General features: G+C 42.5%; 1 protein-coding gene across 4 annotated transcripts in view; it reads right to left on the bottom strand.

Moving 5' to 3' along the window:
• Positions 1 to 242: 242 nt before the first annotated feature.
• The window catches only part of PTGFR (prostaglandin F receptor), a 44,004-nt gene continuing 32,338 nt past the window's right edge, over positions 243 to 11,908 (bottom strand). For 3 of the 4 annotated variants that reach the window (XM_006021617.3, XM_025201647.1, XM_025201646.1), the window contains exon 3: positions 4,367 to 5,388. In XM_006021617.3, coding sequence (XP_006021679.1) covers positions 5,083 to 5,388 — 306 coding nt within the window. In that variant the 3' untranslated portion in view covers positions 4,367 to 5,082. Of the gene's footprint in view, positions 3,579 to 4,366; positions 5,389 to 11,908 lie in introns of those variants that run through there. The other variant, XR_003093573.1, reaches the window with a different exon arrangement.

The following is an 11,908-nucleotide window of genomic DNA, read 5'->3' as shown; positions in this document are numbered from 1 at the left end:
CTCCGTAGCACAATGAACCAAGTCAGAGCAGCCCAGGCTGGCAGGCTGAGCCACCAGACCCCCTGCCAGCTGGGGCTGCTCCAACCCGGCTCAATGTGCTATAGGCCCTGGTGCACACGTAAACACAGCACCTGGGAGCAATGAACTCCAGCGCAGTATGTGCTGGAATTTATTGCTTCACATTAATATGCATATGTAGATGCACCCAAGGTGTACATCAATCCAATGTGCTTTTTATGATATTGGTGTACATATATAGGGTTTAATGAATTATTTTTCAGTATTTCATGTTTTCTCATCATTTTAAAATATCTTTACTCAACATATGTTTTAATAGGTTTAATGAGACGCTGCAATTTAAGTACAATACATATCACTACACAAAGTATAATGACACAGATATACATATAAAGATAACTTTTTTCTTTCCTTTTTTTTTTTACAATTCAGGTAGCATGAAATTTCACATGATACATTTATTCACACAACAGAATGCAAATAAGCTTCAGCCACTGGTCAAATATCTCAAAAACGTATAGACCAACCTTATTCTGCAACTGCTTGCACAAAATTCTCACCCCACGGGATGAATAATCATGTCATAGGCATATTTGTGTCACATCCTGTACAGTAAGGAGGCCAAAATGAGCACTGGCACAGTACCACAAATTTCAATAAACTGTGGGCATGTCTACATGTGCATTAACTTGCTTTAGTTAATGTGCATTAAATTTAGTACCTCCATGGTGAAATACTAAGAAAATGCACATTAACCTGTCTTAATAAGCATTAACTGAAATGCACGGGGCATTTATACATGTGCTCCCTGGAGGGATGCTTTAAGTACAGTGCCCAGACCATCTCATGTTTCAGCGTCCCTTCACTTCAAAATGGTGGCAGGGGCGCTTTATCTAAAGTTTATCAAACAAGCTTTATTGAATGAGCTCAGTGAATGAGTTTTAAAGAGCCCCCACTGCCATTTTGAAGCTTGAGGATGCTGATACGAGACACAGGAAGCTTCAGGAGTGTGGTAATTCCCACTCTCCCACAGACTTGATTAATTGAGTCTGCTTCGATGTGCTGGAATTGCAGCACCTTAGAGTAACCTCCCTGCTCCTGTATAGGCACCTATGGTTTTTAAATGATGCTTAATGTGCCTTAGCCTGTTTTAATACAAATTAACTAAACAGCACTTTTTTAGTGACGCTTTAATATGCATTAAAATAAGCTAATGTGCATTAAAGCACGTGTATAGGCGCACCCTCTACAATGACAATCAAAACAGTGCAAATAACCAACTGCTTAGGTTTGGTGACTGAACTGAAAAAAAATCAAAATATTTTTTGCCTAGATCTACTGAGAATTTGCAAATGTGGAGCAATTATTTGAAATAAAGTAGGTTACATTCAATACTGTAATTTTCCATTCAAAAGCAGCACATTATTAGAAACTCTATACTACTTTTGTTTTGGTTCTAAGCATAATACAAACACAAAGATCAAAGCTTCTTCTCCCTACCACTCGCCTTGCTTTTTTTAACAGAATATGAATAGGCATGATCAATTATATTATGATGACAGACTCAATTGCTTAGGAATTGCTTTCTTATCTTTGCTTAGTTATATTCATTTCTAAGTCAAGGTTAATTGTCTTTGTATCTAAAGAGGTCACTTATAACTCTTGAGGTATCCTGCCTTTTGCTGAAAAAATATAAGAAAGACAGTATCTTTCAATTACTTGGGAAAAGTTATTTTTGAGTTTCTGTAGCTTGATGTAGTATACCTTCTACCTTAAGGCAACACTTAGAATTGCCTTAGTTTTGAATCAACAGCTATATTTCTACTTTTAAGATCAGGCAGAAGATAGGACCTGATTTCTGCCTGAATAACATGGCTTACCACCTCTGTGTTCCTTTAAAACCATAATGGCTGTGTAGTATCACGATAGCTTGCCCTTGAAGAAAAACTGTGCATTATAGCAATAAAGTCAAAGGTCAACCAAACACACTTACACATTACCAAAATCTCCTCAGGCCTGATCCTGCTCTCAATGAACACAAAAGGTACCTATACATGAATCGTGGAGTGTGGTAATTACCATGCTCCAGCCAGCCTCCTTATCTCATGTATCAGCATCTCTGCACTTCAAAATGGCAGCAGGGGCACTTTATCTAAAGCTTGTTTGATGAGCTTTAGATAAAGGACCCCGCCGCCATTTTGAAGCGTGGTGACATTGACACACGAGATGCTCCAGGCACTTTATTTAGAGCAGCTCTCGGAGCATGTGTGTAGATACCCAAAGGAGATTTTGCCCCGTTCATTTAAATGGGGATAAGATAGGATCAGGCCATATGAGAACAAAATTAATGTATACAACTAATGTTATTAAAATGATTCCCACTGCATGACTAATATTTGGCATGTAATCATTTGCAATTATTATCTTTAATTAAATGATGCAAGAATTATTATTATGGTATTGATTTTCATAATGCAGAACTAAAGGTTATGTTATACTTTGATATCAAATTTGCAATCCATAAAAAATTTTAATAGTGCAATCCAGTAATTTTAATAGTGAAGGGCAGAATTTGCCCTGCGAATCTCAAGATGTTCTCCAAGTACCCTCTAATCTCCTTGAAGGCACTCAGCACTTCAAACATGTGCCTTAAATTTAGCAAAGAAAAGAACACCAAATACATCTGCAAAGAGTGAATATACCTTTTGCTCCCATAAAACACACACATGCACACATTTACCTAGAATGCGGTTTTACATGCATATACCCATTGTGTTCAAATTATTTTTATAGGCACCAGTGTGGGCCTTTGTAGACAAAGCAGGTGTATTGTATGTACATTTCTGCAGATGCATCTGTGGTATTCTAGAAATTTGCTAATGAATTTGATCAACTTTACCCTTTATAAAGACTCACATGGTTTGGATTTAATTTCTTTCCTGATAACCTCAATAGTAGTCATTATCTGGTTAAGGGGTTATCAGACAAGACCCATAATTTTCATCTGTCCTGTGGTTTATTGTGGTACAAATGGGCTAGTTATAAGACCTCTAAATTAACTAAAAATTACTAATGGGCCTCGAAATATAATTGTAAATGATGAATCATCAATAGTAGGTCTACGCAATGACCTGGAAGAAAATAAAGTATTACTGATAAAGTTTGTGACTGACGCAAAGTTCTCTAAGTAGTAAATAATGAAACAATGGGTCATGGATATTGAGCACACTGGATTGCTTGGTAAACTGGGCATAAGCAAACAATATACATTTTAATACAGCCAAATCTAAAGTTAGACATCTAGGAACAAAGGACATTGAATGGTGGACTCTTTCCTAGCAAGCAGTGACTGTGAAACAGTTTCTGGGTTATACAGCCTGTACATGGATTATACAGGGGATGCTCTGGCCAAAAGGGCCTAATGTTACTTGGCTATATAAATAGAGAAATACCAGTTAGGAGTAAAGACATTCTATTTCCTCTGTGTTTGACAGCCATGCAACTGCTACTGGAATAGTGTCCAGTTCTTATGTCCATGATTCAAGAAGCATGTTGAAAAACTGGAGTTCAGATAAAAATGGTTAAAGGATTAGGAAACATGCCTTTTATTAAAAGAACTCAATCTATTTAGCTTATCAGAAAAAGGTTAAGATATAATTTGATCATAGTCTATAAGTACCAACATGGAAAATAAAAATTTGGTAACAGAGAGTTCTTTATCCTATGAGACAAAAGTGCAACAAGATCTTGTGACTATAAATTAAAAATGGAAAAATTCAAATTAAGTGAAAATGTTTAACCACTAGAACAATGTACCAGAAGTTCTGATGGAGTCTGGATTGGATGCTTTCCTATAAATATGCTATAGTTCATATGTAGCTGACTTTTGATGACTGATGACTTTTAGGACACATGAACTCTAGTTGGTCCTGTAGCCTGTGTTTTGTAGGTCAGACAAGATGATGTCCTCTCTTGTCCTTGAAATGTATGAAGATTTTTAACTACCAACATGTCATTAAAAATTGCATTACAATAGGCTATGGGATCTATGTCCACCTGCTGCCCATGTCCACCTCCAAGGCAGGAGGTGGACATAGGCAGCAGGGTCACAATGGTGCTGCAGGGGCAAGAGCAAGGGGGCAGGAGCGTCCACAGGGGAACATCTGTTCACTAAAGTGCCCCAAGGGATAACAAGATCGAACGGTCACAAACTCCTCCATGACCGTTTCAGGCTGGACATAACGAAGAACTTCTTCACTGTCCAAACCCCCAAGGTCTGGAAAAGACTGCCATCAGAGGTGGTTCAAGCACCCACTTTGAATGCCTTCAAGAGACATTTGGATGTTTATGTTGCTGGGATCCTATGACCCATGCTGACTTCCTGCCCCTGAGGCAGGGGGCTGGACTCGATGATCTTCCGAGGTCCCATCCAGCCCTAATGTCTACAAATCTATGAAAATCTATTACTAGCCAACAAATGGGTTCTCGACAACAAAACCTTCCTCTTATCTTTCCCTTGATCCCATGGTACTGGTAGCCATCCACACGCACCCAAAACCCCAGCTTTCTGCCAGTGCTAAAGTCAGCAGGTGATGGTGTTTTTGGTGTGGCAGGTGCTAGGATGTGGAGCCAACTCTTGCCTGATATGTGTCTCATCTAATTATACACCATTTTTGAAAAACATGTTAAAGTCACTTCTTTAACTGAACGTGTTTTTAATGTGATCATTGCTTCTTATTATTTTACACCTTTTTGCTTATAAAAAGTCTCTTAAATTGGCTTATTGTTGTGTTCATTATTATTTTTTTGACCACTTTTTTTGATAACAGAAATGGGGAAACGTAGTTATTTTATTTTTATTACTGGAAAGGGCCTATAAGGAGATTGAACTAAAATACTCAAGTGCATGCCTTGGAATAGCAGTGTCAAACTGATAAGTAATAAGAACAAACCTCTTATGATTTGAAACAAGTACAAATCATTTAACCTCATTATAAGAAGTGTGAAGGTGTTCTCAATGTATGATCATTACCCCCATTGTTTCTTCACAGACCGTATTTGATTTTATTGCCCCATTGAGTTGAGTGACTGTTTATTTATTTGTTTGGAACTTGATGGTGACTCAGAAATTGCTGCAACCTTTAAAGAATTCTTGATGGAGCTCAGTTCCCACATATGCAAGTTCATGATGTGCATACCACAGCATCGCCTTGTAATCTTGTAGAGGTTTTTAAGTACAGCTTTCCTTAGAAGAATATATACCCAAGGATCTAATATTTGATTCCACGTTGCCATTCGAAGAGCGAAAAGTATTGTTTCACATGTCTCCAGTGAGCGATTTTCATTTATACCGATATTGGCCATTGTCACCTGGAAAACAGAATATTTTTTCAGAATGCATCAAAAAAGCAGGCTGACAAGCACACAAATGACTGAAATGATTCTTTCAAACAAATCTCTAATTTTGCCACCTTTACAAAGTATCAATGTCTTATTAATGATCCTCCCACTGAATAACAGTTAACAACAATGTGATACTTTGCATGACTTTTTTATCCTGAGAAATCCCAATTAAGAAGAAAACACTGTATATGTTTAATTGATGAAATGCTACCATTTCTGGGATGAAAGCTGACAAGTAGCTGACCTACATTACAGAATGGGGAAGAGATAAAGAAAGGAGTAAATTTATTTATTCGGAGTAAATTTATTTATTATCAAATAATAGTAGAGCAGACCCATAATTTTATGGAATATGCCAGTGATCCTTTAGATCAAGACTATATATGGGCCGTTGTCACCTGAGAAACAAAACATTTTTAAACATGTAACTGCTAATGTTAGAAGCATAAAATGACATTTTAGGTAGAAGTACAAACTACTAATTCTATCAACTTACAAAGCACTATCGGGTATTAGTCCCAAAGTCTATAAAGTATTTTTCTAATATACTTATAAAAAGTAATTAAGAAACAGAATACTTTATTAATGATGATGTGACTACATTGATTTATTAGATGGTGAAAGGCAGGGTCAGTCTGTTCAAGTACAGAGATTGCTTATTTACACAAAGAGATTGTAAAACAGAACAATAAAAGGAGACTACTGTTCAAGAATCCAAACATTTTTACTGTTTTAAACCACATTTAGCATTTGTAGCTGGGGCCACAATTACAGCTGCATCTGACTATAATTACAGAGCAGATGAGAGAAAGAATGCGAAGTGAGAGTGTATCTGCTTGTATGAGCATTTTTTATGGGCATCTGTGAAAGCGAACTAGACAGCCCACATAAACTGTCTGAAAGAAATTGGTAAAACAGCAGAAGGATGGCTGGGAACTAATAAAAGAACAGAAAAGGTCTGAGTGCCATGCCAACATAAACGGTATGAAGCCCATTTCCCAGAACCCTCTTTTCACTCTACAACTATTGGGTGCATTCCTCTCTGACAACAACAGTCCACTCACACTTGGATGACTCCCATGGTTTCTGCACGGGATCTTTTCTCAGGAAGGTCTTACATATTATCAATTACAGGCCCAATTGCATAAACTTCAGTCACACCAAATACCTCTTACTCATCAAGCAACTAGTCCCATAAAAGCAGTCTACTGAATAAGTGCTCTTCAGGGACGATAAAGGAAGCAGGGCTGGACCTAGAACAACAATACTAAGAAACAGAAAATGACACGAGACACAAACAGATATTTCATATATATGAGTCTAAACTAATTCTACCTTAGTTTAATATAGACATATGGTTTCCTAAAATTTCTTGCCATCCCATGTCCATATAGAGAAAAAACTCCATCACTTACTGTTTGCAAACAACAATTTTAACCATCCAAAACTAATTAGTACTCTGTATATTCCAAGGGAACTAGATACCTTTCTGAGAAGCAGTATTTCTCTGTTCTGATTTTTTTTCAGTTATGTAGTATATTTATGCCCAGCCATATCATGTATTTCAGAATATGAATCTGTAAATTTTCTATGATTCTTCTCCTGCAGGTGCATGCAGGAGCTTGTCACTGCCAGAAACAACATTTGCAGCTGCTCATGACCCCTGAGAGCCACAAAGGTGTCGCTGCCGTGCACTGCAGCGGGGGGGTCGGGACCTTAGAAGCTGTCAGGCGGGTACTTGTGATGCTTGGAGTAGAATTAATTAGGCGGACGCTTATCGGTTGCAAAGCAAGATTATTTACTCACGCCGTCAAGGTGGTGAAAGACGGAGGTTAGAAATACTTGGTTAGTTACAGCTTATAGGTCGTAGGTCAGTCTGCATAAGAGTTCGGTGGTCGGGCAGAAAAAAGGTCGGGCCGGCAGGTCGTTGATTTACATCTGAGATTGGGTCGAGACGCGGGGAACTGACAAGTGATCAAATTGCAGTTACTCTTACGCATACGTTCAGAGGTCTCCAGGTTGCGTGTGCGGAGGTCTCCCTTCTTCTTCTTCTTTGCAGAAGTGTATTGGGGTTTTATTTGTGTAATAGCCAATTGCTTTTCGCCACATCATAAATTTAATTAGAATCGCCAATTATCTAGCGGTCTTCGCTAGGGTGTTATCATAGGGTTACTCCTTGTTTTTTTTGACCAATTATAATGATTTATGTACAGCACAGAAGGCTAAGTTTTATCTCTGTTAGTGGCGCAGCAATAAAATTTTTTTTGACATGCACAGCAAAAAGGCGGTTACTGGCAAAAACTTTTGTTAACCCTTAGTTAACTTAGTGTAAAACAAAACTGCTTTGAATGGTTTTATTTGCTTGTGACATGGGCACTACTTAATTTGGTTGTGACAAAAGGGAGTCTGGTGTGTGTGGGGAAGGGTCAGGCAAGCTCGGGGGCAAGAGGGCTAGCAGGTCTGTGGAGGGTTTGACAAATCTGGGGGGCAGGGTCTGGTGGGTCCACAGTGGGGACCAGGGCTAAGAGTAGCCCAGTCACGTTTTGGGGTAGGAATAGCACAGCCCTGGATCTGGAGCAAGTGGCTGGACTTTCCAGCCACAGCACTACACTGTAAACTCATGCAGACAGTCTGGACATTGGGTTAACCCTTTCTTAAATTGGATTAACCTGATCGCAATCTAAGTTAGTGCACCAACTCAGATGGACTAATTTAGATTGGATGCACCATTTGGGTGCACCCAGATAAGTGCAGTTGTGCCGTTTTTGGCGCTGCAAACATATTTGCAGCGCCACATACCACACAGTCCAGTGTTCTCTGTGCTGCAAGGGCATGCTGCCCAAACGTGTGCTGCACTGGGTCTTTTTCCACAGATTTGTTTGATCCAAATGTTTCTTAAAAGAGTCCAGAGTAGGTGCTTGTACCACCTCTGGAGGCAGTCTATTCCAGGCCTTGGGGGCTTGGGCAGTAAAGACATTTTTTCTTATGTCCAGTCTAAAATGGTCTTGAAGGAGTTTGTAATCATTTGAACTGGTCATCCCAGATCCTGATTCACACCCCTGATGTACTTATAGGCTGCCACCAGGTCCCCCCTGAGCCTGCGCTTTTCCAGGCTAAAGAGTCCCATGGCTCTCAGCCTTTCATCATAAGGCCTGTGCTCCTGCCCTCTGATCATGCGCGTGACTCTCCTCTGGACTCTCTCAAACTTTTCCACATCCTTTTTAAATTGTGGAGCCCAGAATTGGATTCAGTACTCCAGCTGCAGCCTCACCAAAGCCGAGTACAGCAGGAGGATGACATCCTGGGATTTGCTTGAGAAGCATCTATGGATGCAAGCCATAGTTTTGCTCGCTTTACCAGCTGCAACATATCATTGGTGGATCATATTCATCTTGTGGCCAATGATGACCCCCAAGTCCCTTTTGGCCATGGTGCTAGCAAGTGTAGCACTGCCGAGCCTATAAGCGTGCTGCGGGGATTTTTTCCCCCAAGGTGAAGAACTTTGCATTTTTCGGTGTTGAACACCATCAAGTTTTCATCCACCCATTTTCTGAGCCTGTCAAAGTCAGCTTGGATCACCAGCCTATCCTCAGGTGTGGATGCTTTAACCCAGAGTTTGGTGTCATCGGCAAACTTGGCCAGTCTGCTTCTGACACCAATGTCTACATCATTAATAAAGATGTTAAAGAGTATAGGCCCAAGCATGGAGCCTTGGGGGACTCCACTGGTCACGGCACACCACAATGATTTACTTCCATCTATTACCACTCTCTGGGTCCTACCTCAGAGCCCGTTCCCCAGCCATCGGACTGTGATGTAGCCAAGGCTGCAGTTGGTCAATTTCTCCATGAGGAGATCATGGGACACCAGATCAAAGGCTTTTTTTAAGTCAAGATATATGATGTCAATCTCTTCTCCCTTGTCCAGGTGATATGTCACCTGGTCATGGAAGGAGAGGAGATTGGTCAGGCAAGACCTACCTGCAACAAACCTGTACTGGCCGTCACTCAGGATGTTGCCATCAGCTAGTTTGTCGAGAATGGTCTCTTTGATAATTTTTTCCAAGATCTTCCCCAGGATAGAGGTCAGGCTGATAGGCCTGTAGCTCCCCAGATCTACTTTCCTCCCTTTTTTGAAGATAGGCACCACATTGGCCTTCTTCAGGCACTTCACCTGAGCACCACGAGTTCTCAAAGATCCATGCCAGTGGCTGAGCTATGATGCCTGCCAGCTCCTTAAGTACCCTAGGGTGTAAACTGTCTGGGCCAGCTGACTTGAAGGTGTCCAGCCTCTAAAGATGTTTCTTTACATGGTCTACAGTGATGTAGGACAGCAATTCTCCTTCACCCTGGCTATCCTGTACCGTGTTGAGCAGGGCGGTCCCTTGGGGCTGGTAAAAATCATATCATTTAAATAGTTTCTACCTAGAATGCCTGTTGGTGTTCAATAGAATGAGAAAATCTAGCATGGGGAAAATACCTTCTGATGATCTGCTCTAAGATTTAGGGGTAGACCAATAAAGATTTTCTTGGCCAATACTGATAGCCAATTATTAACCAGGCATATCAGCTGATACCAACTGAATAACCAATTTACAGGAATGCAGCCAGGCAGTATGGAGATCAGCTCCCTGCAGGTAAGTCTGTGGAGGGGAAGGGACATGGGGGAGGGGGAGAGCAAGGCCCCCACATTGAGGGAGGTAGTGGGGTAGGGGCAGGGACTGGGGATGCTGCCCAGCCAGGGCAGTGAATGGGACCTGAGGCTGAGGCAGGGAGCAGGACAGAGCCACGGGCAGCTTGTCCAGGGAATTAGTGTACCAGCATTTAAAAATGGTGGCAGGAGTGCTTGAACTAATGCTCATTGAATGAGCTTTAGTTCAAGTGCTGCCATCACCATTTTTAAGTGTGGGGATATTATTAACTGGAGATGAGCTGAGCAGGGCAAGGGCAGATGCGGGTTGTCCACTGTGGACTCAGGGCTCTCTGCCCTGCTGCCTTTGCCCTGGGGGCCCCACGCTAACCACCAACCCCCTGACTGCCCAGCAGCAGGAGGCACAACTCACCCCCCCTGCTGCAACTGGGCAGGCAATGGGCACACAGCTGGTGCAGGAATTCTGGGGGAAAGGCATCAGGGCAGAGAGCCCTGAGATGACAGCAAGCAGCCTACATCTGCCCCAGGCACAAATCTGGGGGGTGCTCACAACAGCGGGAAGCCACCCCTCCCCCCACATCCCCACCCTCTGCGCCACCTGGACAAGCCACCTATGTCTCCATCCTGCTCGCTGCCCAGGCCCTGGATCCCATTTACTGCCCTGGCTGGGCAGCACCCCAGCCCCAGCTCCTTCCCCATTCCCTCCCTCACCATGGAGGGCTTGATCTATCCCCCTTACCATGGGGAAGGATCTGTCCCCTTCCCTCTCCCATGCCTCTTCTCTAGGCCCCTTCTCTATAACTTGTTATTATACCAAATTATACCAACCAATCAGAATCAACATTATTTCAGAAAATAACTGAAATCTACCATTATAAAATAAAGTATAAAAAAGTATTATATCCAGCTTCCTGAATTTAAATCACAAATAAAATGGGTCATTTAAGTCATTTTGGTTAAAATCAATGTACACAGCCATAATAAAAGACCTGATATCAGACTAAAAAAATGGGAAACCAAGGAACAAGAACAGGGAGTTACTAGAGAGCATAGCCACCTCTTGCGGATTTCAGGCCCCTGCTACACTCTACAGCAGGAGTAGGCAAAAAACAATCCGTGGCCCTGCCAATTGATTGTATCCAGCATGCGGGTGGGCAGTCATGGGATCTAGCCCACGAGGAGTCAGCCAGCACTGCATCATGCCAGGCAAGCAGGAATTTCCTGGCCCCATCTGCAGTTTACACCATCTATGACCCACATACTGGAAGCAGTGCCAGGCGCATGCCAGAATCAGCTGTGGATGCTGCCAGCAGGTTCTAGGTGGGGATAGGGGCAACTGTCTGGGACTGCAGCTGGTGTGTTGATGCAGCAATGTCACCTGCAGACCCAGGCAGAGGCCCTAATTGCCACCCAGGACCTACCGGCTGCATCCACTGTCAATGCTGGAGCACATCCGGCACATGATGCTGGTACTGCTTCTGGCACATGAGCCGGGAACTGGTGTAAGCTGCAGGGACATGCTGCAGGTGCAGGATGGTCCAGGGGGAGGTGGGGGGAGGAGGAGGGAAGGAGGGAAGGGGAGAAAGAGGCAGCCCTGCCCACCCTCTGTCCACAATGGGCACTGGGAAAAAGTGGGACCTGACAGCAGATGTGCTCATTGCTGCTGAGGCCCTTCTAGTTGTGGCCACCCAGGACTGCCCTGTGGCTACTCTCAGTACCACCACCTCGGAGGCCCAGGGAGGTGGTGCTAGTGGTGACAATAGCAGTAGGAGTAGCTGCAGGGCAGTCCTGGTGTGGGCTCTGGGTGGCTGCAGTCAGAAGGGCCCCAGCAGCCGCA

Source organism: Alligator sinensis, unplaced genomic scaffold (genome assembly GCF_000455745.1).
Source record: "Alligator sinensis unplaced genomic scaffold, ASM45574v1 scaffold952_1, whole genome shotgun sequence".
NCBI lineage: Eukaryota > Metazoa > Chordata > Crocodylia > Alligatoridae > Alligator > Alligator sinensis.
The sequence above is the reverse complement of the archived record's forward strand: the minus strand, read 5'-3'. Positions and strand labels throughout refer to the sequence as shown.